Source organism: Aspergillus mulundensis, assembly GCF_003369625.1.
Source record: "Aspergillus mulundensis strain DSM 5745 chromosome Unknown scaffold_2, whole genome shotgun sequence".
In the NCBI taxonomy this organism is placed as follows: domain Eukaryota; kingdom Fungi; phylum Ascomycota; class Eurotiomycetes; order Eurotiales; family Aspergillaceae; genus Aspergillus; species Aspergillus mulundensis.
In genome coordinates this window covers 3,476,966-3,500,232 of record NW_020797890.1, presented here as the reverse complement: position 1 = coordinate 3,500,232, position 23,267 = coordinate 3,476,966, and the positions used below count along the sequence as shown (strand labels likewise).

Genomic DNA, 23,267 nt, shown 5'->3' with positions numbered 1-23,267 from the left:
TATAATAATATAAAAAGTTAATATTTTTAATTTTTAATTACTTAAGTATTATAATATTTACTAGGTTAGTTAGGCTTCTTAATAAATATTTAAATAGCTTAAAAAACTAGTTACTAAGCTATTTATTTATATTTATACTAATTTTATTTTTATAAAGCTAGTAATAAATAAAGATTAATAGGTAACTTACTTTTATAATAAGTTTTTTAAAATATACTGGGCCTATACTTACTAGTTTAAAAGTAATTATAAAAATATTATTAAGTAATTTATATAAGTTATATAAAACTATTATAAAGTTACTTTAAAGTTTTTATTTAATAATAATAAACCTACCTTTAGTAATAATATTTCTAACTTTACTATTTTTAAAAATATTTTTTAAAACTAGTTTGCTTTATACTTTTTATTTTAAAATAATATAGCCAAGCGCTCCAAAGGCATTTTAATTTAAAAAATTAAAATAATAACTTTATATAAAAATATTTTACTAGATATATAGCCCTAGGTTATAAAAGTAGTAGCCTATATTAATAATTAAATTTTTATTAAAGCTATTAATTAAATAATTTTATAAAAAAGACTTACTAGTAAAAAGCCTTATATTTTAAGTATTTAAATTATTAGGTATTTCTCCTGGGTAAGAAAATCCTAAAAAAAAGCTTTTATAAAATAAAGCCAAGGGCCTTACTTAAATATTTTATAGGTTATTAAACCTTAAATATTTAATAAATTTAGTTTTTTTAAGATTAGCATGTTAAAGCTTATAAAAATATTATTTTTAATAAATCCTAGCTTTATAATTTATAAAAACTATTTTTTATTATTAATATTTAGATTAATTTTTTTTAAACCACTAGTTAAGATTTTTAAACCACCCTCTTGCCACTGTATTACTAAAAATATAAATTTAAATTTAAACTTTACTAAATTTTTTTTAAAAAAAAAAACAAGGGTATTTTAATAATAAGCAAGCTAAGGGTAGTAAAAATATTTAAAAATAAAAGTATTAAAAAAAATAAAAATAAAAAAAGATTTAGGTATAAGGTTATACCTAGGCCTAATTTTAGTAAAATTAAGGCCTTTAATTTATTAAAAGGCTTTTTACCTTTTTTTATTTTAGACCCTACTTTAGAACCTTAATACTATAAAATTCTTATATAAAAATTAATATTAGTTAGTTTTTTTAATAAGCTACTATAACCTTTATAATAGGTTACACGCTTTTAAATTTAAAGGAATTTATTTTTAAACCTAGCTAGTTAATAATTATTATAAAAAGCAAAGCAAGCTTACTCCCAAACTTTTATTTATTTTATTATTAAAAATATAAGGGGAGGCAAAAAACTAAGAATTAAACTTATTATTTTTTTTAAATAATTAATTAAATAAAAGCTAGTATCTTAAAATAATTAAAAAGACTTTAAGTTTTATTTAAATACTTTAATAAGTTACGCAAGCTATATTATTACTATAATTACTTTTAATTTTACTTTTTATAACTATATATAATTTACCTTTTCTACTTTTTATTAAAACCTTAAAAAAAATGCCTTTATTAAAATAAATTACTACCTTTTCTTAAGCACTAAAAGGATTTTAAGAACTATTTATTTAAGGATATGTTTTTTATAGCTATTAACCTTAAATTAAATAAACTTAAAAAAAATAGGAGTATAAAAGGTAATTAATAAATAAAAAGCAGGTTTAAATAAATTAATCCCCTTACTATAGGTATTTATATATAAGTTTAATATAAATAGCTACTTTTTTAAAACTAAAACTTAAATTTATATATATAAAAATTTTAAATTAATTAATTATAAAAATAATTAAGTAGCTATAGTTTTTACCTATTTTTTTAAGTTATTATAATACTTATTACCTTTTTTAACATAAATATAAGATAATATAATATTATTAATACCTTTTTTAATACAGGCCTTAATAAGCCTATATACCTTTAATTTTTAAATAATTATAAATAAAAAAAAAAGCTTTTAAAAGCTTTTAAAACTATTTATAACCTTAAAAAGTTTTCCTACTTTTAATAACTTAATTTAGCTGCTATTTTATATAAATTTAGCTTTATTATAATTCCTAAAAAAAATACCTTTTTACTAGTAAGCTAATAATTTTTTTAGTATATATAAATAATTTTATTTTTATAAACCTTCTTACTAAGCAAGGCTATTTTATAATAGCTACTTTTAAAAAAAACTTTTAGTAAAGTACAAGCTTTAGTATTTTAATAAAATTAAATAATTTTTAAAAGTTTAAATTTTTTAGGATAGGCCTTAGCGCAAGCTCTAGCTTTTTTAAAACTTTTATATTAAAGTTATTATAAATTAATTTTACTTAAATATTATAATTTAGCTATTTTTTACCCTGCTTTTATTACCTAGCAAGCTTTATTTAAATTTTAATATAATTACTTTTAAAAATATTAAAAAAATAAGGTTAAAAATTAAATTTATTAAATACGCTAGTACCCTTACTTATTTAAATATTTTTTATATAATAAGCTACTTATTAAAACACCTTATTAATCCTATAAATTATTATTAATATATAATAAATTAACTTATTTTTTATTTTTATAACACACGCTTTTTTACTTTTAAATACTTTAATATAAATAGCTTTAAAAATAAGATTTTTATTAAAAAATATAAAATTTATAAGTTATACTTTAATATAATATTTATAAATTACTTTAATTAATTTTTTAATATAGGCTATATTTATAAGCTATATAAAGATTTAATTAAATAAAAGGCTATAAAGTAGTGCTTAATTACTATTTTTATTATTAAGGTTAAGTTACTTACTTTTACTAAGGCCTTTAAAATAACTTACTAGTAGTAAAAAGTTTTTAAAATTATATAATTTAATTTTTAATACTAGCTTTTAATTTAATATAATAATAAATAAATAATTAATATTTTTATTAATATTAATATATAACTTTACTTAAAGCTTTATTATATTAATATTTATAATTTATAGCTTAGGCAGAAAGTTTAATATAAAAATTTTTATATTAAATAAACCCTTATTAACTAAATAATTATAAATAGCCTTATAAAAATACTTATTAAGTAATAATACTAGAAATTTATTAAAATACTAGGTTTAGTAAATATTTTTAGCCTTATTTTTAATTAATTTAAAAGTAAGTAGGTGTTAAGGGGGCATGTTAGCTAATAATAAAAATTACTTAATTTAATAAAAAAGTGTTATAGCGCTTTAATAACACTTTAATAATACTTAAGTACCTTAGGTAATCTTAATTAAAATACTATAATACTTATTATTAAATTACTTGCCTGTATAACTATAATATTTATAGTTTTTTAAATATTATAAAGTATTAATAAAAGTATTTAAAATTCTTACTATTTTTAAAAGCTTAAATTATTTATATAAACCCTAGTTAGCTCCAGCTTTTAAATATTATCGTGTTTCTTATTTAATTCTCCAGTATCTGTTTAATTAACAGCTTTCCTTTGCACGGTATTCAAAGGGCCTCATAGGCCACCATCCACCCGTGGGCCGTGTTCTCCACCCTCCCTATATCTACAGGCGCGAGGGTGTACTTAGACGCGACCAAATCCTTCAGGCCCAGGAGCCCAAGGTACCATCCGCAGAATCACAGCAGACAGAACAGAAGCCGTCATCAACGGCGCAACTACGAAGATTGCAGGTTCGAGTCCTGCCCGGGCCATTTCTTTTTTATTATCTCTGTTGAATTTGATGTATTTACCCCTGGACCTGACCCACTACGGCCACCGCCGTTACCGGTACCTATCGTCCATCCAAGATCCACCCCCGCAAAAGTGTGGGCGACCACTGACGATTATCGCGAATTGGTGTATTTGTTGTTCGAGCAGGGGACTATATCAAGCTTTGTGAATCAATATCAAACATATCGGCCAGGTAGCTCAATGGTAGAGCGCTAGTTTTCAAATACGCGTCTCCACCCCAACAGCGATGGGTGTACATTCACGATCATCGGCGCACCGCGGTTCAGTTTTGGGGTTCGGCTGAGAAAAGCGACATCATGCCCGGACATTATCGATCGATTCCTGAAGACGCAGAATAACTAGTGATGCAAGTTCGACTCTTGCCCCGGCCATCTATATTTTTTTTTTCTCCATGATAAATCGACGCTGTCGAGTTGATGGCACGGGCTTGACGCCACAATACGGTACTTGGTCGGAGATAAGGCCAGGAACAGCAGTGTATGAACCCAAGCTAATGATAAATAGGTCAGTACTATATTGCCCCTGTAGTAAAGAGAATAATCAACGCGGTCCTTGACGCCAAGATTCCATGCACAAAGTCAGCCAGCATCCTGATTCCTGATATGATGTTGAGGTGATGGATCAGGTATACACAAGGAAGATTGAGAGAAGATTTAGATTGCTCTGATGATATAGGCCAGGTAGCTCAACGGCAGAGCGCTAGTTTTCAAAATACGCGTTCTCCATCCCAGAGTCGGGTGTACATTCACGATTACCGGCGTCCCGCGGTTCAGTTTTGGAGGTTCGGCTGAGAAAAGCGAAGTGACATGCAAAGGTATCTTTCCTGAAGACGCAGAATAAACTAGAGATGCAAGTTCGACTCTTGCCCCGGCCATCTGGAGTTTTTGCTCTATCAAGAATAAGCATCGACGCTATCAATTAAATTCAATGCGCCTAATGAACCGGATGACTTTCTTAGTGCGACCAAGTAAACAAGATAACTTTCTAATAAAGCCTTATTTTGGCCCTGTTATATAACTTGCCTAGTAATTTACTAGTAAAATTATTTTTTAAGGCTTAACCTTAGCTAAATAAAATAATACCCTTATTTAATAAAATTAATTTTTTATAATCCTAATTAAATTAAGCATTTTAAAGCTATTTTAAATATTTAAAAGTTATATTTATATTAATAAAATGCAGGAATCTTATTAGTTAATTTAAAAAAAAATAATTATTTAAAATAAATAACTTTACACACGTGCTATATACTTATAAAAGCCTTATATACTTACTAGTTTTTTTTTAATATAGCTAAATTAAAGTTATTTAAAGTAAAAATTATAGTAATTATAATAAGAGCTATAATAAAGGCTTTATATATTTACTAGTTTTTTTTTAATATAATTAAATTAAGGCTATTTAAAGCTAATATTATAATAAAGGTAACTAAAATAATAATAATTTATAAATTTCTTAATATTTATTTCTTAATCCCAGGAATTTTTATAAATATTAAATAAGTAATAATATTAATATATAAACTTAATATTAAAGGCTATTATAATATTTTTATTATATAATATATTTTAATATAATTTTATAAAGCTTTAATACTTTAGCCTAGGTATTTTTTTTATATAAAACTTTTATAAAATAAAAATAACTTTTTATATCTAGTAATATTTTTTTTAAAAATTTTTTAATAGTTTTTTAATATTTAGCCTTAATATTATTAGCTAAATAGCCTTTAATTTCTTATATTATTTTTTTTTATATTTTTTTTTTATTTTTTTTAGTTCCCTGTTAGTAAGTGGTGGGAAATTTAACTTTATAAATTTAAAAAGGACTTAAAAAGGTTTTAATTTATATAAAAAGCTTAAAAAAGAACTTGGTGTTAACTTTAAAAATAGAAAAGGTGTAGAAGTAGGAATTTAAGGCAGAAAAGTAGGAATTTAAGGCGGAAAAGGCGTAGGAGTTTATGGTAAAGGGGTAATATATTAAAAATTATAAAAAGTTTTTATACGCCCGCTGGCCCCTAAAATAATAATATATTAGTTAAATTTAAATAAAAGGTAACCTTAATTATACTATATATAGCCAAGTTTATAATATTTATTATAATAAATACTTTTTATTATCCCGCGCTGGGTGGCAGTAAATTAATTTTTTTAATATTTTTAATAGCTTTAATATTTTTAAATTTATTTTATTTTAAGCCGCCCGCGGTGTATTAAATATAAAGGTGCTTTATACTTAAAATTTCTAGCCATGTAGCTATTAAAAATAGGCTTTAAAATATTAATATAAGTATTTTTATAATTTTAAATATAATAATAATTAAAAATAAAATTATTTTAATTTTTTTTTATTTTATATATAGCAGCCAGCGCGTGGCTATAAAAAAATTAAATATTTTATTATTTTATATAGCTATAGGTTTACATAGCAAGGTTAATTAAATATTTATATTTATTATATTTAACCTTTATAAGGGTATTACTTAATTGCGCGAGGACGGAACAAAGTGGAGGCCCGCGTATGATAAATTGTAGGTCCCGGCTCCTAGTCACGTGAGCTTTATTAGGGATTATGTAAAATAGTAAAATAACGCTAATTAACTAAAAAAAAGGGTAATTATATAACCTTAATATATTACTTAAACTAAATAGCGCTAATTAGCTAAAAAAAGGGTAATTATATAACTGCTTTACTTTGCTTTAACCTTATAATATAGTTTTTTTTATTATATAATAATTTAAACCTTAACTTTATAATCTTTTTTTTGCTTGCGGTTTATATAAATAAGTTTAATTATAAAGCTAATTATATTTTATAGCTGCTATAAAAATATAAAACTTATATTTTAATTTTAATAGCACCCGGGCTGCAAGCCTTATAGTACTTATAATAAATATAAAAATAAGGCATGTTTATACTACCTTACATGTATATTATAGCTATTAATATATAATAAAAAAAAAGTAAATAGTTTATTATAGCTATAGGCCTTTTTAACCCGCCCCTTTAATATTTTTTTTTTAATATAATTAATTTAAATATATAACAAGCGTGCCTGCTATAGCTAAAGCTAGATTATTAATATTATAGTATATACTTATTTAATAACTTATAATAGGTAAAAAAATATTATAAGAATATAAAATAATAGCATATATAATAAATAGCTAATTAAGTAACTTGTATAATTAATCTTAGTAAACCCTGGCTTTTTTATTTATTTTTAACACGCCTATTACTATTAATTATATTTACTACCTTTATACCCCCTTTTATACTTATAATAGCTATATTTTTATTATTACCTATACCTTGCCCGCTGGGTAGGCACCCGCAGCCAGCCATTATTATTAATAAAAATAATATTAAGTTAAATATTAATAGCTTAACCGCTGTAAGCTCCTAGTTTACTATTAAAAATAATTTACTTTTATTTTTATAAATTACTAAAGTTAACTTTAGCCCTTTTATACATATAAACCCGGACCATGCTTTCTTACTATATTTATTTTTTTTAATTAATTTTATATATTTAGTTATTATAAATTATAATTAAAAATTATTAAATAACTTTTATTACTAGCTTAACACACACTAGCTAAAAACATGTAGTTATTATTAAAAATAGTGGTTTAATATAAACCTTTAAAAAAGGGATAATATTTATAAGTATTATATATTAGCTAACCAAAACTAAAAGATTTTTAAATTTAGTTTATAAAATAAAATAAATCCTGGTAATATTTTTTTTTACCTCCTAGAATTAATATAAATTAAGAAAATATTAATTATAAAAGTTTATATATTTATTAAGGTTTATTATATTTAAAATTACTAGTATTTATATAAAGGCTATATTATTAACTTTTTATAAAATACTAATTAAGTATATAAATAGCTCCTGCTTTTACCTAAGAAACTTAAGGTATTAATTTTATAACTATTTAATTTTAGTATAAACTAGGGAATACACTTATAATTTTATTATAATTTTAAAGTATAATATTAAGTAGTTAAATAGTAGCTAAATTACCTCTGGGTAAATTATTTAGGGTACTAAAATATGGTTAAAAATAACTATAATTTTATATAGTTACTAAAAAATAAACTAGTTAATTATTTTATTTTAAACCAAGAGCTAGCTAGTAAGCTAATTACCCTAAATAATAATTAATAGGTAAACCCTAATAATATATAGGCACCTAATATAATTATAGTACCTAATTTACTTATAATAACTATAAAGCTTAAGGCTTTATAAGCCATGGTAAATAATACTATTAAGCTAGTGCGTAATAACCCTTATTTAACTTTTTTTTTATTTTATATAACGCTATTATTTAAGTTTAACTACTTATAATAATTACTATTACTAGTATTTTTTACCCTTTTTTTTTATAATAATATAAAGCTAGTTATAACACGCCCGCGCGAGGTATTATTTATAAATTATATTAAATACCTACTTAAATATAAAAGTGGCTATTTTGCATGGTATTCCCAGTTTTAATATATTTACTTTAATATAATTTATTATTAGTAAATAAATTAGCAAGCTAGTTTTTATATTTATAACCGCGCGCCTAGCTAGCAAGATATTTTTATAAAAAAGTTATAAGCAGCTTTTTAATTAAATATAGCTAAATTATTCACGCTGCTAAGTTTTATTACTAGTTTTTTTAAAACTATTTATAGTACGTGGCTATTTTAGCGTAGTAAGAAAAATGGCTTAAAAGCCATAATTAAAAATATTAGTAAGCGGCCTGTTTTTTATTACCATGCGTGTTATTTTAACCACTTATTTTTTAAATAGGCACGGCTTACCTATTTTTAATATTTTTTATAGCTAATTTATATTAGGATAACCTAATATAGTGGTTACTTAAGTATAAAGCATGGTATAATAGTATAAAGGCTATTTATAAATAAATTACATGGTGTAATTTATAAGATAATTCTTATATTATTATAACATGGTTTTATTATTACTACCGCGTGTTTTTTAATATAGTTATTAAGCCTAAATTTAATATTATAAATAATTAGTCTTGCTATAAATAGCAAGGTTAAGGTTTAACTTATAATTATAATATATATTAAATATAATCCGCCCCTATTTTTAATAGCCTTTAATAATTTAATAAGTTATAGTAGTTATTTAAGGCTTATTAGGGCGTGTATATTATGGCTATAAACCCTTTTTATATATAAATTATTATTACTAATATAAATTATAAGGCTATTTAACTACCTTAGTTTTAATAGGAAAACATACTTGCTTATTTTACGCAGGTTATAAACCATGTACTATATTATTATTATAATATAAATTATTATTAATAAAAAAATAAGTAAACTAAGTAAGTTATTTATTACTTTTATTTTCCTATGGCAACATGGTATAATTCTTAGTTAATAAAATTAACTAGTAATATATATTATTATTTTTTTTAGCCTGTAATAACATAACCTTAAATATATTTAATTTAATTATTAGCTTAGGGTGGCTTGTAAATTTAAACATGGCCATATATATTAATAAGCGCTTTTTACTTTATTATATTATTAAGTATATTATAAAGCCTAAAAAAAAAATAAGGTTATATAAAAAGGTTATAAAATTAGTTTTTAAGTATGTTAATACGCGCTGTTTTTTATTATTATTAGTATAAAAAATAATAAATATTTTAATTATAAAGCAAGATTAGTTTACATAGGAGGTTTGCTATTATTTACTAGGCCTATTATTTTAAATATTAAGCTATAGCGTGGTTATTATTTTATATTTTATAAATTAGGAACAAGATAACCTATTTCTACTACTAAATATAGATTATAATAATACTAGTAATAAAAAAAATAATATTAAATAGGGTTTAAATATAGTAGCAAAGTATATATAATAGTTACTAAAGCTTATTAATTTAATATTATTATATTACATGCGCTGCTATACCCTATAACCTAAAGTATATAAAAAGGTTAAAAGCAAGATAAAAAATTATATTATTTAATACTATCTAATATATAGCCAAGTTGCAAACCTAAAAAACTTTACCTATATTAAGTTAATACTTTACTATTTATTTATTAAGATAAATAACCTGTGTATGGTTAATAAATTAGTATTTAATAACTTTTATAACACGTATAAATATTACCGCAAACACCACGGCTATAAAAAAAATAGTTATATATAAAATAATAAAAATATAAAAAATAAAATTAATTTACTAATTTAAAATAATAACACTAGCCTAACTACTAAGGTGCTTTTTTAAAAGGCCATGGTGGCTTAATAACCTGGCTGTAATAATAATCTTTTTGCAGAACCTAATAACCTAGGCTAGCGTGATATTAATTAATAATATAACTAAACTTAGTATATAAAAAAACCTGGTTTTAGTCTAAAATTTTAAGATTTAGTAAAGGTAAATTACCTAGTAAATATATTAGCTTATTTATTAATTTATTTAAATAGCCTAAAGGTTAAGCAACACTAGCTATATAATATTATAATTAAATATTATAAAAGTATCTTGCAGTTGCGTGGTTTACCAGTTCTTTATATAAATAATAAGTAATAATTTATTTTTATATATTTATTACTTTTACTAAGGTAGTTATTAATTAATTTAAATAGCAAGGCTAGTATTAATAAATCTTATATTATTAGCCTGCTATTTATAACCCTAAAATATATAGCTTTTTATATTAATAATTATAAAACCTTTATTATTATATAGGCTGTTTTAACTAGTATTACCATGTATAATATTAATAACTAAACCTTATACTTACTATTTTAATTACTAGTTATATTAAAAGGCAAGGGGGGTTATAATTACCTATAGCCTTTAATATTATTAGCCTTACAGGCAAGTTTTTATAGCATGTTATATTTAATTATTAATAAGAAATTTATAGTAGGTTTAAAATAACTATATTATATTAATTAATAATATTATAAAATCTTTTTAAATTATAAAGCTAAACCCTTTAGTAGCTTAAATATTATTTTAGCTAGGAACTTTTACTAGCTGCCTTTAATTAGCTAGAGCCCTTTTTTTAAGGCCATGTTTTTACTTGTAAATAAAAAAAAAAGGCTAGTTAATATTTATATAATTAATTTAATTTTATTATTAAGCTAAATATTATTTATTACTAGATTACAAGCTCTTAAATAACTTATGCATTTATTCTTATGCTAAAGCACTTAAAAAAATATTATTATAATAAAAAACTAGAAACTTTTTATAACATAAGTATAGGCTAAGTTACTTACAAGCAAGAGTAATACCTTTATAAATATAATTTATATATATAAAAAAAAAAATAATATACACTAGTATAACTATAATTATATATTAAACTTTAGTAAGCCTATAATTATTTTACAGGCTAATTATATTAAATTTAGTGCTATAACTATAAAAATAAACTAGGCTGGAAACCTAGCTAAAAAGCTTATGGTTTTTTTTAACTATTATATTATGCTAATATAAAATATTTAAATAAAAAAAGGTCTTGTAAACAGTACTATAGGCATGTTAATAAATATTATATAGCTATTAAAAACTATAAATCCTACTTAAAAGGCGCTGCTTGCTTTAATAATAACTTTTAACTAGTATAATAGTTTATATACTAAGAAAAATAATAACCATAATATAGTGCTAATTTTTTATATAAAATAAGACTTTTACTACCATGGTGTTATTTATACTTATATATAGTTTTTAGCTATACTAGTGTATATAATAATAATTTATAAGGCTTAGGGTGTTACTATTAAATAAGCTATTTTAAACCTTACTATATATAAAAAGTTTTTACTAGGTTTTATATACATGGCTATATCACGTGTATAATTACTTAAAAAATTATTATTTAAAAAACCTTTTAGCTATAACTAGTTAATTAGCGGCTTATTTAATACTAAAAAATAAAGGTATAAAAATAATTATTTAAGGCGCTGCTAATATATATTTACTATAATTATAAATAATATCTCTTACTACAAGAGTAATAATAATATAGGTATAAATTTAAAAATAAAATAATAATTTAAACTAGCTTTATTAATTAGGGTCCGGCCCTATAAATACTAATTATTTTTTAATAACTTTTTATTAAACTTATTTAATAAACCGGGAAACTTATCCCTACCTTCCTTTTTATTTACTAGTAAACCTACTTTTTTTATAAACTTAGCTATAATACTAAGGCATGTTTTAGTAAATGCCTTTTAGGCAGCGGCGAATGTGTTTTTTTAAGTAATTATTATATTAAATAAGTTATAAAGCTACTTAGCGCGGCCGCGGGTTTATAATTAGGCAAGAGTTAATATTTAAGTAAATACTTAGCTATTTACTAAGTAATATTATAACTACTTTATGGCGCGGCTATTATTTTTTTTTTTTTTTTTATTTTTATATATTTTTTTTTTACGGCACGGGCGGCAGTAACAATATTTTTAATATTAATTTTTAAATTATTATAGTTAATTATTAGCTTTATAAACTATTAGTTAGGGTACTTACTATAATAATTATAATATTTACTTTTTAAGGTGTAATAATAGTTAGCGCAGGTGCTAGATAGTAACCTATTAATAATAATATAACCTATAAATAATTTATTTTCTCCCATATATTAAACACAGGGTAAAAAAGAATGCTTTTTAATAATTTATATTATAATTACCTTTATATTACTAGGTAATATAAAGGTGGCCTCCAGGTGCTTAACCTATAACTTTAACTTTTATATTAATAATATTTTAGCTAGTGCTTACTAGCAGTAGTTATTTATAACCTTAGTATAATTTATAATATATTACACGGCTAGGGCGCCGGGTAATAGTTTTATAATAATATATAAAAATATAGTAAATAATATAGTTATAAATTATTTTTTATAATAATATATTAAAAAAATAATATAATTAAATTTAATTTTAAAAGGTAGCTATATTAATATATAGCTTAGTATTATAAAATTAAGTTTTAAATATTATAGGGATAAATAAGGTAATAGTTATTTATTAATTATTAAAAGTAAAATATAGCTTAAATAATAATAAAATAAGGCTATAGTATTTAACTAGCAGGCTATAAACTATAATAACATGCTTTAAGTAAGGCTTTTAAAGTTATTTAATAGTTAATTTTATTAGTTTAAAGTTAGATAAAAGGTGTTAATAAACTAAAATAATATTAATATTTTATTAAATACTTACCTTTAAACGCTAGATCTCCGCCTATGGTTTATATAAGTTATTTTTAATAATATTTATAGTTAATTATACTTAATAAGTTATAATAAATTTAAACTTTTTTATTACTAGGGTCTAGCCCTAGGAAAAACAAATTAAAAAAAATTACTTATTTATTATTATTATTATATTTAACACCCTTAAAACTAGCTTTATTAATAAGGTTATTTATTACAAGGGCTATAACGCGGGCTATAATAGCTAGCCTAATTATAGTAATATTAAAGTTTATTATTACTATAATTATAAGCTAGTGTAGGTAGCAGGTAAATTAAATAGTATATATAGGTAAGGTAACAGTATTTANNNTTTTTTTTTTTTATTTTATTATTATTATTATTGTTATTATTGCCCGGCATAAAAGCTAAATATATTAGTTAATATACTTATAAGTAAATAAAAGCTATAACTTATATTTATTAGTATATTATACACCTAAACTATTTTAATAATAATTTATATAATTATTACTAAAGTAGCCTAGCATAGTAATATACTTTATAAATAGCTTATGGCCTTGGGCGTAATACTTATAAATTAAATTATTTTTAATAGGTATATTAATATACTACTTAATAATAGCTTCCTAGTTAACAGGGCGGGCTATAATTTTTTTTATTATATTTTTTTTATTAATAGGCTTGCGGAGCGCGAGCTCGCGCTATAAATAATATAATTACTTATAAAATTTTTTTAAAACTATTAATTTATAGCCTAAATAATTTATTATATTAGTAATATAGGCTACTAGTAGCTAGGTTAGTAAAAAAGTAGGCAAGTAAATAAAAAAGGTAGTGCTATTATTACCTTTAGTATTAGCTATTATAATAAAAAAAATTTAAAAAATTAAGGGTTTATAAATTATAGGTTTATATAGGCGGGCTATATACTACTTATATAATTTATTTTTTTATTATTTTTTAAATATTTTTATTAAATTTACTATTATTACGGCTATTAAAAAAAGTGTTACTATTTAAAATAAGCTGTTAATAAAAGTATTAAATATTAAATAAGCTATTAATAATAGTATTTTTAATATTTTAGGTAAAATAAACTTTATTCCGGCCTCGCGCATTACTCCCGGCATTAAAGCTTGCGCCCTAGAAATAACAGGACCTACATATAATAATAAATAATTTTTTTACTTATATATTTATTTTTTTTAAAAAGGCTTATACTAAAATTAATAAATATAATTAATTTAAACTTAGCCCCGCGGTATTAATAAAAGGTTAATATAAACTTTTTTTATATAAATTATATAGTCTTAAGTATAAGTAGCTTATAATAATAAATTTATAAAAAGTTTAAAAATTTTATAATATTTAAAGTTATATAATTATATTTTAATATAAAAATAGTATAATAAATTTAGTGCTTAATAAATAAGTTATTATAAATATATTAATATACCTTATTATTTTATATTTTAATAAAACTTTTTAAAATTTTAAACTTATTTTTAAAGTAAGCCTTCGCGTATTAAAAAAAAGGTATTTTATTATTTTATTTAGGTGCTTGCTATAATATTATCTTAAGTTTTTATAAAAATATTATATATATTAAAGGCGTGTTATATTTATTAATTTACCCTTTAATACTTTTTAAAGGCCTTTCCCACGGTTAAAAATAATTATAATTAAAGGTATATTTAAGTTATTTTTATATAGCCTTTTTAAATAATAAATAAAGTATTTTTAGTGGTTTTTTAACTTGCTAAAAATAATTATAATTATTATAAAAAATATATAATTTTTTTTATTAAACAAGCTAGCTACAAGCAACTATATATTTTATAAGGCCTTTTAAAAAATTATATTTAATATTATAAATTTTTAATAATATTTAAATTTTTATATAAAGGCGCTTGGTATAATAAAGTAATAAGTAAATATATTAAAGTATATTTTATAATATTATTACTTATTAAAATTCTTATTTATTAAGCAGGATAGCTAGGTAGGGATTTATTTAAATAAAATAACTTTATTATTATTAATTATATTATTAATTTTATTTTAAATCTTATAATTATAGCATACTACAAGCTTATAATTATAAATTAATTTTTTTACTTTTTAAAATACTTTCGCGAAGGTTATTACGCTATTTATTACTTACTTAATTTATAAAAAAATTAGTTATTTTATTAAAATAGCGCCTTTTTAAGGTTTTTTATAAAAATTATATAAATAATTTAAATATTATTAAATAAAAAAAAGCTTTTTTTTTAATGGCCCCTTTACTATAATTTATTAAATTTAAACCTAGTATTTATATTTTTTACTTTATAATAATAATATTTAATATTTTAAATATTTTTACTTGCCTTAAAAATATTAAAAAAATATTTATAATTTTAAGCATGTTATTATAAGGTAATCCAGGTAATATTTATATTAAAAATAATTATTTTTAAATACTAAGTATTAAAAAAGTACGCCATAGTAAAATTAAAGTAATATATATAAAATTAATAAAAAAGTTTAGGAGTAAAGTTTTTTATTTTATTAACTTTATAAATATTAAAAGATTTTAGGGGTAAAGGCCTTAGTAATAAAAAAGGTAATATTAATTATAGTAGTATTTTATTAACTAACAAGCTTTTTTATAAATTTATAATTACTAGCTAAAACACGGCGCTAAACTCCTTTAGGCCATTTTTATCAAAAAGTTATCTAATTCACTTGGTCGCGCTAAGAAAGTCATCCGGTTCATTAGGCGGAATTCAATGAATGGCGGGCGCCTCAATGCTTGGTTGGAAGCTAAGGCCAGGCTCCACCTGGGCAGCGTAATGATGAATCCATAGGTCAGTACTATACCTACGTCACTGCCCTGAATAAGAAAAAGAAATCGGCGTGGCACTGACATCAAGGTATTAGGCACAGAGAATCTCCGGTATATGATGTTGAGGTGCTGGATCGGTTAATCGGACAGATTGGAAAGATGTCCCAATAATAGGCCAGGTAGCTTAATGGTTAAAGCGTCGGTACCTAGCGATCCGGAAGAGGCCGGCCACGAGAGCCCAGAGTGAGCCCATGGACGGCGTCTCCACCCGTTTAGGCTTCGGGGCGGGTGTACGAGGATGACGGACTACCGAAGTTGCAGGTTCGATTCCTGCCCTGACCATTTGGACGTTTTTTTATTCGCTCAAGCAATGAGATAGGTCATACAGAGTGTGCGATATTCCAAAATCATGCCATTGCGTGTGGCACATTACTGAATCCAGATAAAATAAATACAGAAGGGCTAGCTATCATAACCATGAATCGTAAATTCAATGTCGCATAAACATCCAACCCCAATCTTCTCTGCTCAAGCAAATACCTCGCTTACATCCCGTTCGTTTTGGACAGTCTGCCCTTTCTGCTCATCCTCACTACTCTCTTCTTTATCCAATCGACTTGTCTCTGTCCCCCTGAGATTGAGAAGCTTGCTCCGTACGATAGACTTCTCTCGAGTCACCATCATCGACGCTTTTAAGCGCCCTCCTCCTCGTTGATGCGGATAGCGCCCTCGTTGCCGAGTCCGCTGGACCAGAAACCGTCGACGTAGAGGTTAGTTCCAGTGGCGGCATCATTGGCAATGACGAGCCAATAGCCAAGAATGCCCTGGATGATAATATCGTGGATAGCAAACAGAATGGTCTCGCCAGTGAGTCCGACCTTGAGGGAGAGTGGACCGACAGCAAGGGTACTGAGCTCCGTTAGCATCATAAGTCCACAACAAGGAAGTAGAGACATACATCGGGTACAGAGCATGGGCCACAAGTGCCACAGTCGCAATAGCCGAGAAGAGACGGCGGGTGTGAGAGTCCCGGTTGTTGGCGGCACGAGTTCCCTTGACTCCGATGTGGTAAATGACGGTTATGAAGGCAATAGCGCTGAGGGCAAACCAAACCCACTTGCGCGAGGTGTTGGGGGCGTAGGTGCCGAAAAGACCAGTAGCCAACATCACCCAGTCGGCGGCAATGGCGGCAAAGAGCGATGCGCCGGGGAGGCCGGAGAGAAGGGTCAAGGCCGCAAGGATCAGAGGATCCGTGATGAACCAGTTGACATAGCGGAGCCAGAGGATCTGTCGGATGATGCCATACTCGGTGTCCGGAGCGTGCTTGTGCTTGTGGTGGTAGGTGTCATGTTTCCAATCCATGCCCTGTCCGGTAGCGAGAGCGAGGTAAATGATAAACGAAACGGTTGTTGCGGTAGCGACGAGGTAGTGAACGACACGCTTGGGCTAGAAAATGTCAGCGGCTGCACCTAATTCTTCCAAAGTAACTCACAAGCTGCACGCGATTGCTAAGAATGTAGAAAACGAGAGACGAAAGCGCCATAAGCACAGTAACAACCCTATTCCAATCAGCACAGTCCACCTGCCCAGAAGCAAGGCTCGTCATACCATAATGTCCGCTTGGCAGCTGTATCGATGCCCTGGATGGATGGTCGGTCCGGGATTACCGTGGGAATGGGAGCCACCGAGGAGGTGCTGGTCCATGTTGAAGTCGATGTCGAATGGGTTGGGATCGGGTCCGGGTAAGGAATGGTCTTGGTGACGATCTCTGTCAGCGTCTGCGTGACAGTGACTGTCTTTTTGAGGGCGTCTTCGATCATTTTGGCGTTGTCAATCATTTTTTGCGATGTTCGTACGGACTATTCCTCCGCTCAAGCCGTGCGTAGCCGTTGTCAACGGACCCCGGGGTCAGACTAGATTTATAGGCGTACAGCAGCCGAAAGCAATGATGACCACATTCAAGGTCTCGATCTGGGTGGAGCGAGGACCGCTGGGTCGACCCAAAGCCGTAGATTCCATTCGCTGAGGGGTGTTACCCCGGGGTGGCATGGCATCGGTGGTCTTACAATTCCATCGTCATACTGACAGAAATGCGTCGTCATCGAATCGCGAGCTCGCCGAAGCTGCCTGGTTCTTGGGCGGTGTCATCGCCGTGGATTGGCTCGAGAGGTGAGCTTCTTCCGGTAGGCTCTGCAGGAGTTGCAAGCAGAAGAGCTGCAGGTCAGCTGAGAAGGCTCCAGTGGTCATCGACGCGGGAGGATGGTGTCTTGGCGGGGCCGGGACAGGTTCCGGCCTCGCCACTGACGACAGTCGCTGCACTGGATGTTGGAGCACTCTTCAAGATGCGCTTCTATTGCTAATATTCACGACTAAAAATATGGTCGAAATCAGGGATGCACCCGGAAGCGTGACCCCGCTAATATACATGTCTACTGGAGAAGCTGTCAAAATCAAGGATGGGCACGGTGCGGAAGAGCGTTCCGCTCACGCTGATCCACCCAGTCCCTGCACGACGTCCTCGCAGCGATCGCACGCCTTGTCTTCGGCGGCCTCTGCGTCTGGAACCACGTAGCGCCAGCACCGAGGGCATTTTGATGCTTGCGGGCTGAAAACATAAGCTGTTCCCTTTGCGCCATTGGGCAGCTCATAATCCTCGCTGTACTGCCATTCGGCATTTGCTATTTCCTCGGGGACCGTTTCTTCGCTTCCGCTCAGTGTAACAGAAGACACAACAAAGACGTCAGCAAGCTCCTCCAGCTTTCGTTGGAGAACGGACTGGCTAGCAGTGCTCGGGAGCTGGATGTGCACGAAAGATTGCAAGGATGAGCCGGTCTGCTTGTTGCCTCTCGCCTTTTCCAGCATGTTCTTGATAACGGAGTGAACGGAAACGATTTCCTGATAGTCTCCACTCAGAGAAGGGTCCTGCCATTCTGAGTCAGGCAGTGCGACAGTGCGTTTCAGAGGGTGCTCAAGTTCGGCTTTGAGCGCCTCCGGCGTGTGTTCCCAAGTCTCCTCCACCAGCAACGGCGTGATGGGACCGAGGACTTCCTGTAGATGCCGGTAGATGTGGAACAGTATCGTTTGGGCAGCTCGCCGGCTAGGGCTATTTTCTGCGTAAGTATACAGACGGTCTTTGATGGCTTCCATGTAGAAAGCAGAGAACTCGAGGTTAGCCCATCGGTTGACGGCACTGACTGCCTTGTAGAATTCGAATTTCTCGCAGGCTGCTCGAGCAGCTTGGGTCATTTCGGAGAGGTGGAGGAGGGCGATGCGATCCACCAACAGTAGTTTATCATACGCGATTCTGTTCTCAGGACGGAAGTCTGAAAGGGCACCAAGAAGTAGTTTGAAAGTAACGCGGTACTTGTGCAAGCTAGTATGGACTGTTTGTAGGACTTGCTTGCCCATGACAACGTCGCGGGTATAGTCACTGCTTGCGGCCCACAATCGGAGGGCGTCCGGGCCTAAAGCGTCGTAGACCGGTTTGTCATTCTCGGATTGCTTCTTTCCCTTGCCCTTTTTCTGCTTCAGAGGTGGAAGAAGAGTTCCGGCCATAATGTCCTGAGGTTCCATGACATTGCCAATCGACTTGCTCATCTTCCGGCCCTCCTCATCGAGCGTAAACCCATGAGTGATCAAAGTCTTGAACGGGGCGCGTGGGGCATCAGTTTGACAGGAAGCGAGCTGGTGTGCTATGTAGGTGAGGAGACCTGACTGGAACCATCCGCGGTGTTGATCGCTACCCTCGAGATAGACATCGGCAGGGCGCCCATGCTCGCCGTAAGGAGTTTCAACCTCTGCCCAGCTAGTGCCGCTGTCGAACCAAACGTCCATAGTGTCCGTTCCGCGTTTGTAGGCAGATTCTGATTCTCGCAACGCAGGTGGAATCCAAGCAGAGTCATTGGCATCGTCCGTCCACCACGCGTTGATTCCACGTTCGTCAATGACGCTCATAATATGCGAAACACTGTCTTTAGTAAGCACAGCCTCGCCCGTGCCGCGGTGGTAGAGTGCGGGAATAGGAACACCCCATGCCCGTTGACGGGAGATACACCATTCACTTCTGTTCTTGACGAAATTCTCGAGCCTCTGGCGTCCTGCCGCTGGTACAAACTCGACGTCGTGGAGAGACTTGAGTGCACTGTCCTGGATATCGGCCACGTCGGCAAACCATTGCTCAGTAGCCCGGATGATGATCGGTCGTTTGGACCTCCAGTCGTAAGGGTACCGGTGTTCGTAGCGGTGCTGCGAGATGAGTTGCCCTTGTGATTTGATGTAATCAAGTATAGCAACATTTCCGTCACCCTGAACACTCTTGCCGCTCAGCCGTTTCGGATCGTCGGGCATCGCAAGATCGGTGAATTTCCCGTGATCATCGACAGGCGCAAATGCAGGAATTCCGCGGGCAAGGCAAGCTTCGTAGTCTTCCATACCGTGTCCAGGAGCGCAATGGACGAGTCCGGTTCCCGAATCTGCGGTCACAAAGTCTGCAGCAATTAGCGGTTGCGGGTCCGAATTGGCTGCTTTGAACAAAGGCCGGTACATGGTGTTGTCTGCTAGCTCTGAGCCGAGAATCACTGGCACAATCACAGAAAGATCCTCCTTGAGAAGATTTTCAAGAGACTCTAGTCGAGACTGCGCGACAAGAAGATGACCATGAGCCGCGGATTCGACAATCGTGTATTCCAGCTCCGGGTGAACAGCGACGGCAGCATTAGCCGGGAGGGTCCAGGGGGTAGTTGTCCAGATAACAGCACTGATTTTCTTTCCATTCAGCAGGGGGTCCTGCTCCAGGTGTGAGGGTACTTTGACCAGTGGAAACTTCACAAAAGCAGCCGTAGAAACATGATCGTCTTTATATTCCAGCTCTGCCTCCGCCAGCGCGGTGCCAGTCGAAGGCGACCAATAGACCGGTTTAAATCGTCGATAAATGAGACCCTTCTCGACCATTTCGCGAAAGATACCAAGTTGCCGTTTCTCAAAGTCCTTGTCCATGGTTTTCCAATGATTTTCCCAGTCCGCCATTATCCCAAAGCTCCGGAATCCGTTCATTTGCTTCTTCACCGTCTTCTCCGCAAGGTTGCGTGCGATCTTCCTTGTAGCAGCGGCTCCAACAACGCCGCTCTCATCCTGGACATCTTTCCGCGCCTCGAGGGCTTTCAACTCAATGGGTAGACCATGGCAGTCCCAACCGGGCACGTAGCGCACCCTCTTTCCCGCACCGAGCTGTACACGGCAGATTATGTCCTTGAGGATTTTGTTCAGAGCGTGACCGACATGGAGGTCACCATTAGCGTATGGGGGGCCATCGTGGAGGACAAACGGTCGATCCGCAGGGCGTTCACGGCGTTGCCAGGCGTAGAGCTCGTCGGTGCATCGCTTCAGGTATTTTGTCTGGTCGGCCGGAGTTACACGCGCCGGGAACGTCGACTTTGGCAGCTTCAGAGTCGACGACCACGACCGCGCCAGCGTCCGCGGCAATTCGGGCATGCTATCGCCGAAGCATATCCTACTTGTAGGACAATTGTGTGAAAATGTCGAGGTTGCGGCGCAGAGGAAAGGTTGCGCTGCGGATCGGAGCTCCAGAAAATAACACGGCTTGGCGTCGGTTTCGAGAAGACCCACCCCCAACAAGGTCGGCTGCAAGGTAAGATTGAAGTCAACCTCAATGAGTAATGGATCGTAGTCTACGAAGTACGTACTTAGTATTACTAGAGAGTCTAGAAGTAAGGTGAATTGGGCTAATGATTTGCCAGTGAATAAGAAAAGAGCCGCGTGAGTTTCGACTGTAATATTGCATGATGCATCAATATATAGTTAAACAGCTTACTGCCCCATTCTTCATGACCTCGAACAGAAGCCCGGGAAATCCAAACAGCTCCGTGTTTCCTAAGCCCCCATCATGTCCACCTTGAGCTCTTTGTCCTCTCCCTGTACTTTCCTCCCATCCACCGAGGAACTCGACGCTGCTTTCAGGACTATCGCCCCATCCTCTGTTCAGCACCATAGGCCTTTCAAGAGCTCGTTCCTCCGCAGCGCTTGCATATGAGCCCTTCCAAATCCCTCTAAGGCGCCCGGAGATCTGGTCATATGGTGTTTCTGAAGTAACAGATGACGCGGAGGAGTTGACAGAGGGGTTAAGTTCAATTCTCCAGCGACTGCGTCTGTACCGGTTGAACGGATACGATCCCGGCACGTTTCCATGTAGAACAATCTTAGTCACGACTAACTGGGATGAAGGCGAAGGGGGAGTTGGGTCATCAAGATCAGAGCTGGGAAATGCTGGCCCGGACGTGGTCGGGTGTGATATGAAGGCATCAAAACCATGGTGAAAGTAGTTGAAGAAGCATTCCGACGGTAATGACGAAGGGTCCAAAGCGCTTGCCTGCGAAAGGCCCTCGTCCGAGTCGTCACTGACACTGTTATTTGACGACTGGTCTGTATCATTAAATTCAATTCCTCTACCTGATGCTGGACTCATGTGGATCATTTCATCCCCGCGGTGACCGCCAGCGGCACGATGGATGGAAATCCTGCGATCGTTCCTACGGTATATTGCATCCGGGGGTCCGAATTCCGCAATGAGATCCTGGGGAGTAGTTTGCGATAATGTTATATATGCTGGTGGTGTTGATCTCCGAGAAACCTCGAGTTTACCAGCACCTAGAATGGTAAACTCTTCGATTTCATCAGCCACGAATTCTTTGCTCTTGCCAGCGAGAGCAGGAGATCGGGGATATTGCGGCTGCTGCGTGAACAATTTAGCTCGAACTTCTGGCCATGATGAGCCTTGGAAAATTGACATAGACGTCGCCGGTAGAGCCGCAGAAGACGAGAGCAAGGCCACAAAGTCGCATTCTTCCGACCAAGCCGAGTCCTGAAGAGGAAATGAGAAAGCGACACCGGGATATGAGAGCACATATGTGCCATACGGGGACGGTGGTGTCGGCGGTATGTATTCGCCAGGATATGAAGGGCCGAAGAGGCGGTTGTAGACATGGCGGAAACCCGGACCCTGTGGGGAGGTTGAATGCTCTTGAGGTTTGGGCGCTCCCTTCAGCACTTCCTGGTTCTTGTAAACTAGGGGTATTTTGGCAAAATCCAAGACTTCTATTAGGCGCAACCTTTGATCGGGGCCATCGAATCGCAAGCGTAGACCGTTTGACGGGAGTTGCAGGGTGACTGGTTGCTGTAGGGGATCCAATGCGGAGTACGCGATATCGATCGCGGGGTAGGTTTGCGGGTGGGCTTTGATACGGCTCAAGACATTATGAAGGGAAGCACCGAGCGCTACGAACATCAGTCGCTGCTGGAAAGGTAGATGGGGGAAGACAAACTGATAAAGCCCAGTCCTTTTCCGGGATAGATCTGAGCCTGTGGTGAAGCTTTTGAGGCACTCATGATAAGCTGCGAGGCGCAATCATGCCGTGAGG

At 31.5% G+C, this 23,267-nt stretch overlaps 2 protein-coding genes across 2 annotated transcripts; both read right to left on the bottom strand.

Moving 5' to 3' along the window:
* Nucleotides 1-16,526: 16,526 nt before the first annotated feature.
* DSM5745_03770 (opsin family protein) lies at nt 16,527-17,654 on the bottom strand (the record flags this gene model as incomplete). Its single annotated transcript, XM_026745786.1, has 4 exons — nt 16,527-16,743; nt 16,793-17,280; nt 17,327-17,393; nt 17,443-17,654. The coding sequence occupies 4 exons, from the start codon at nt 17,652-17,654 to the stop codon at nt 16,527-16,529; spliced, it is 984 nt and encodes a 327-aa protein (XP_026606652.1).
* Nucleotides 17,655-18,318: 664 nt separating this feature from the next.
* On the bottom strand, nt 18,319-23,235 carry DSM5745_03769 (uncharacterized protein; the record flags this gene model as incomplete). Its single annotated transcript, XM_026745785.1, has 3 exons — nt 18,319-21,521; nt 21,772-23,124; nt 23,172-23,235. The coding sequence occupies 3 exons, from the start codon at nt 23,233-23,235 to the stop codon at nt 18,319-18,321; spliced, it is 4,620 nt and encodes a 1,539-aa protein (XP_026606651.1).
* Nucleotides 23,236-23,267: the final 32 nt, after the last annotated feature.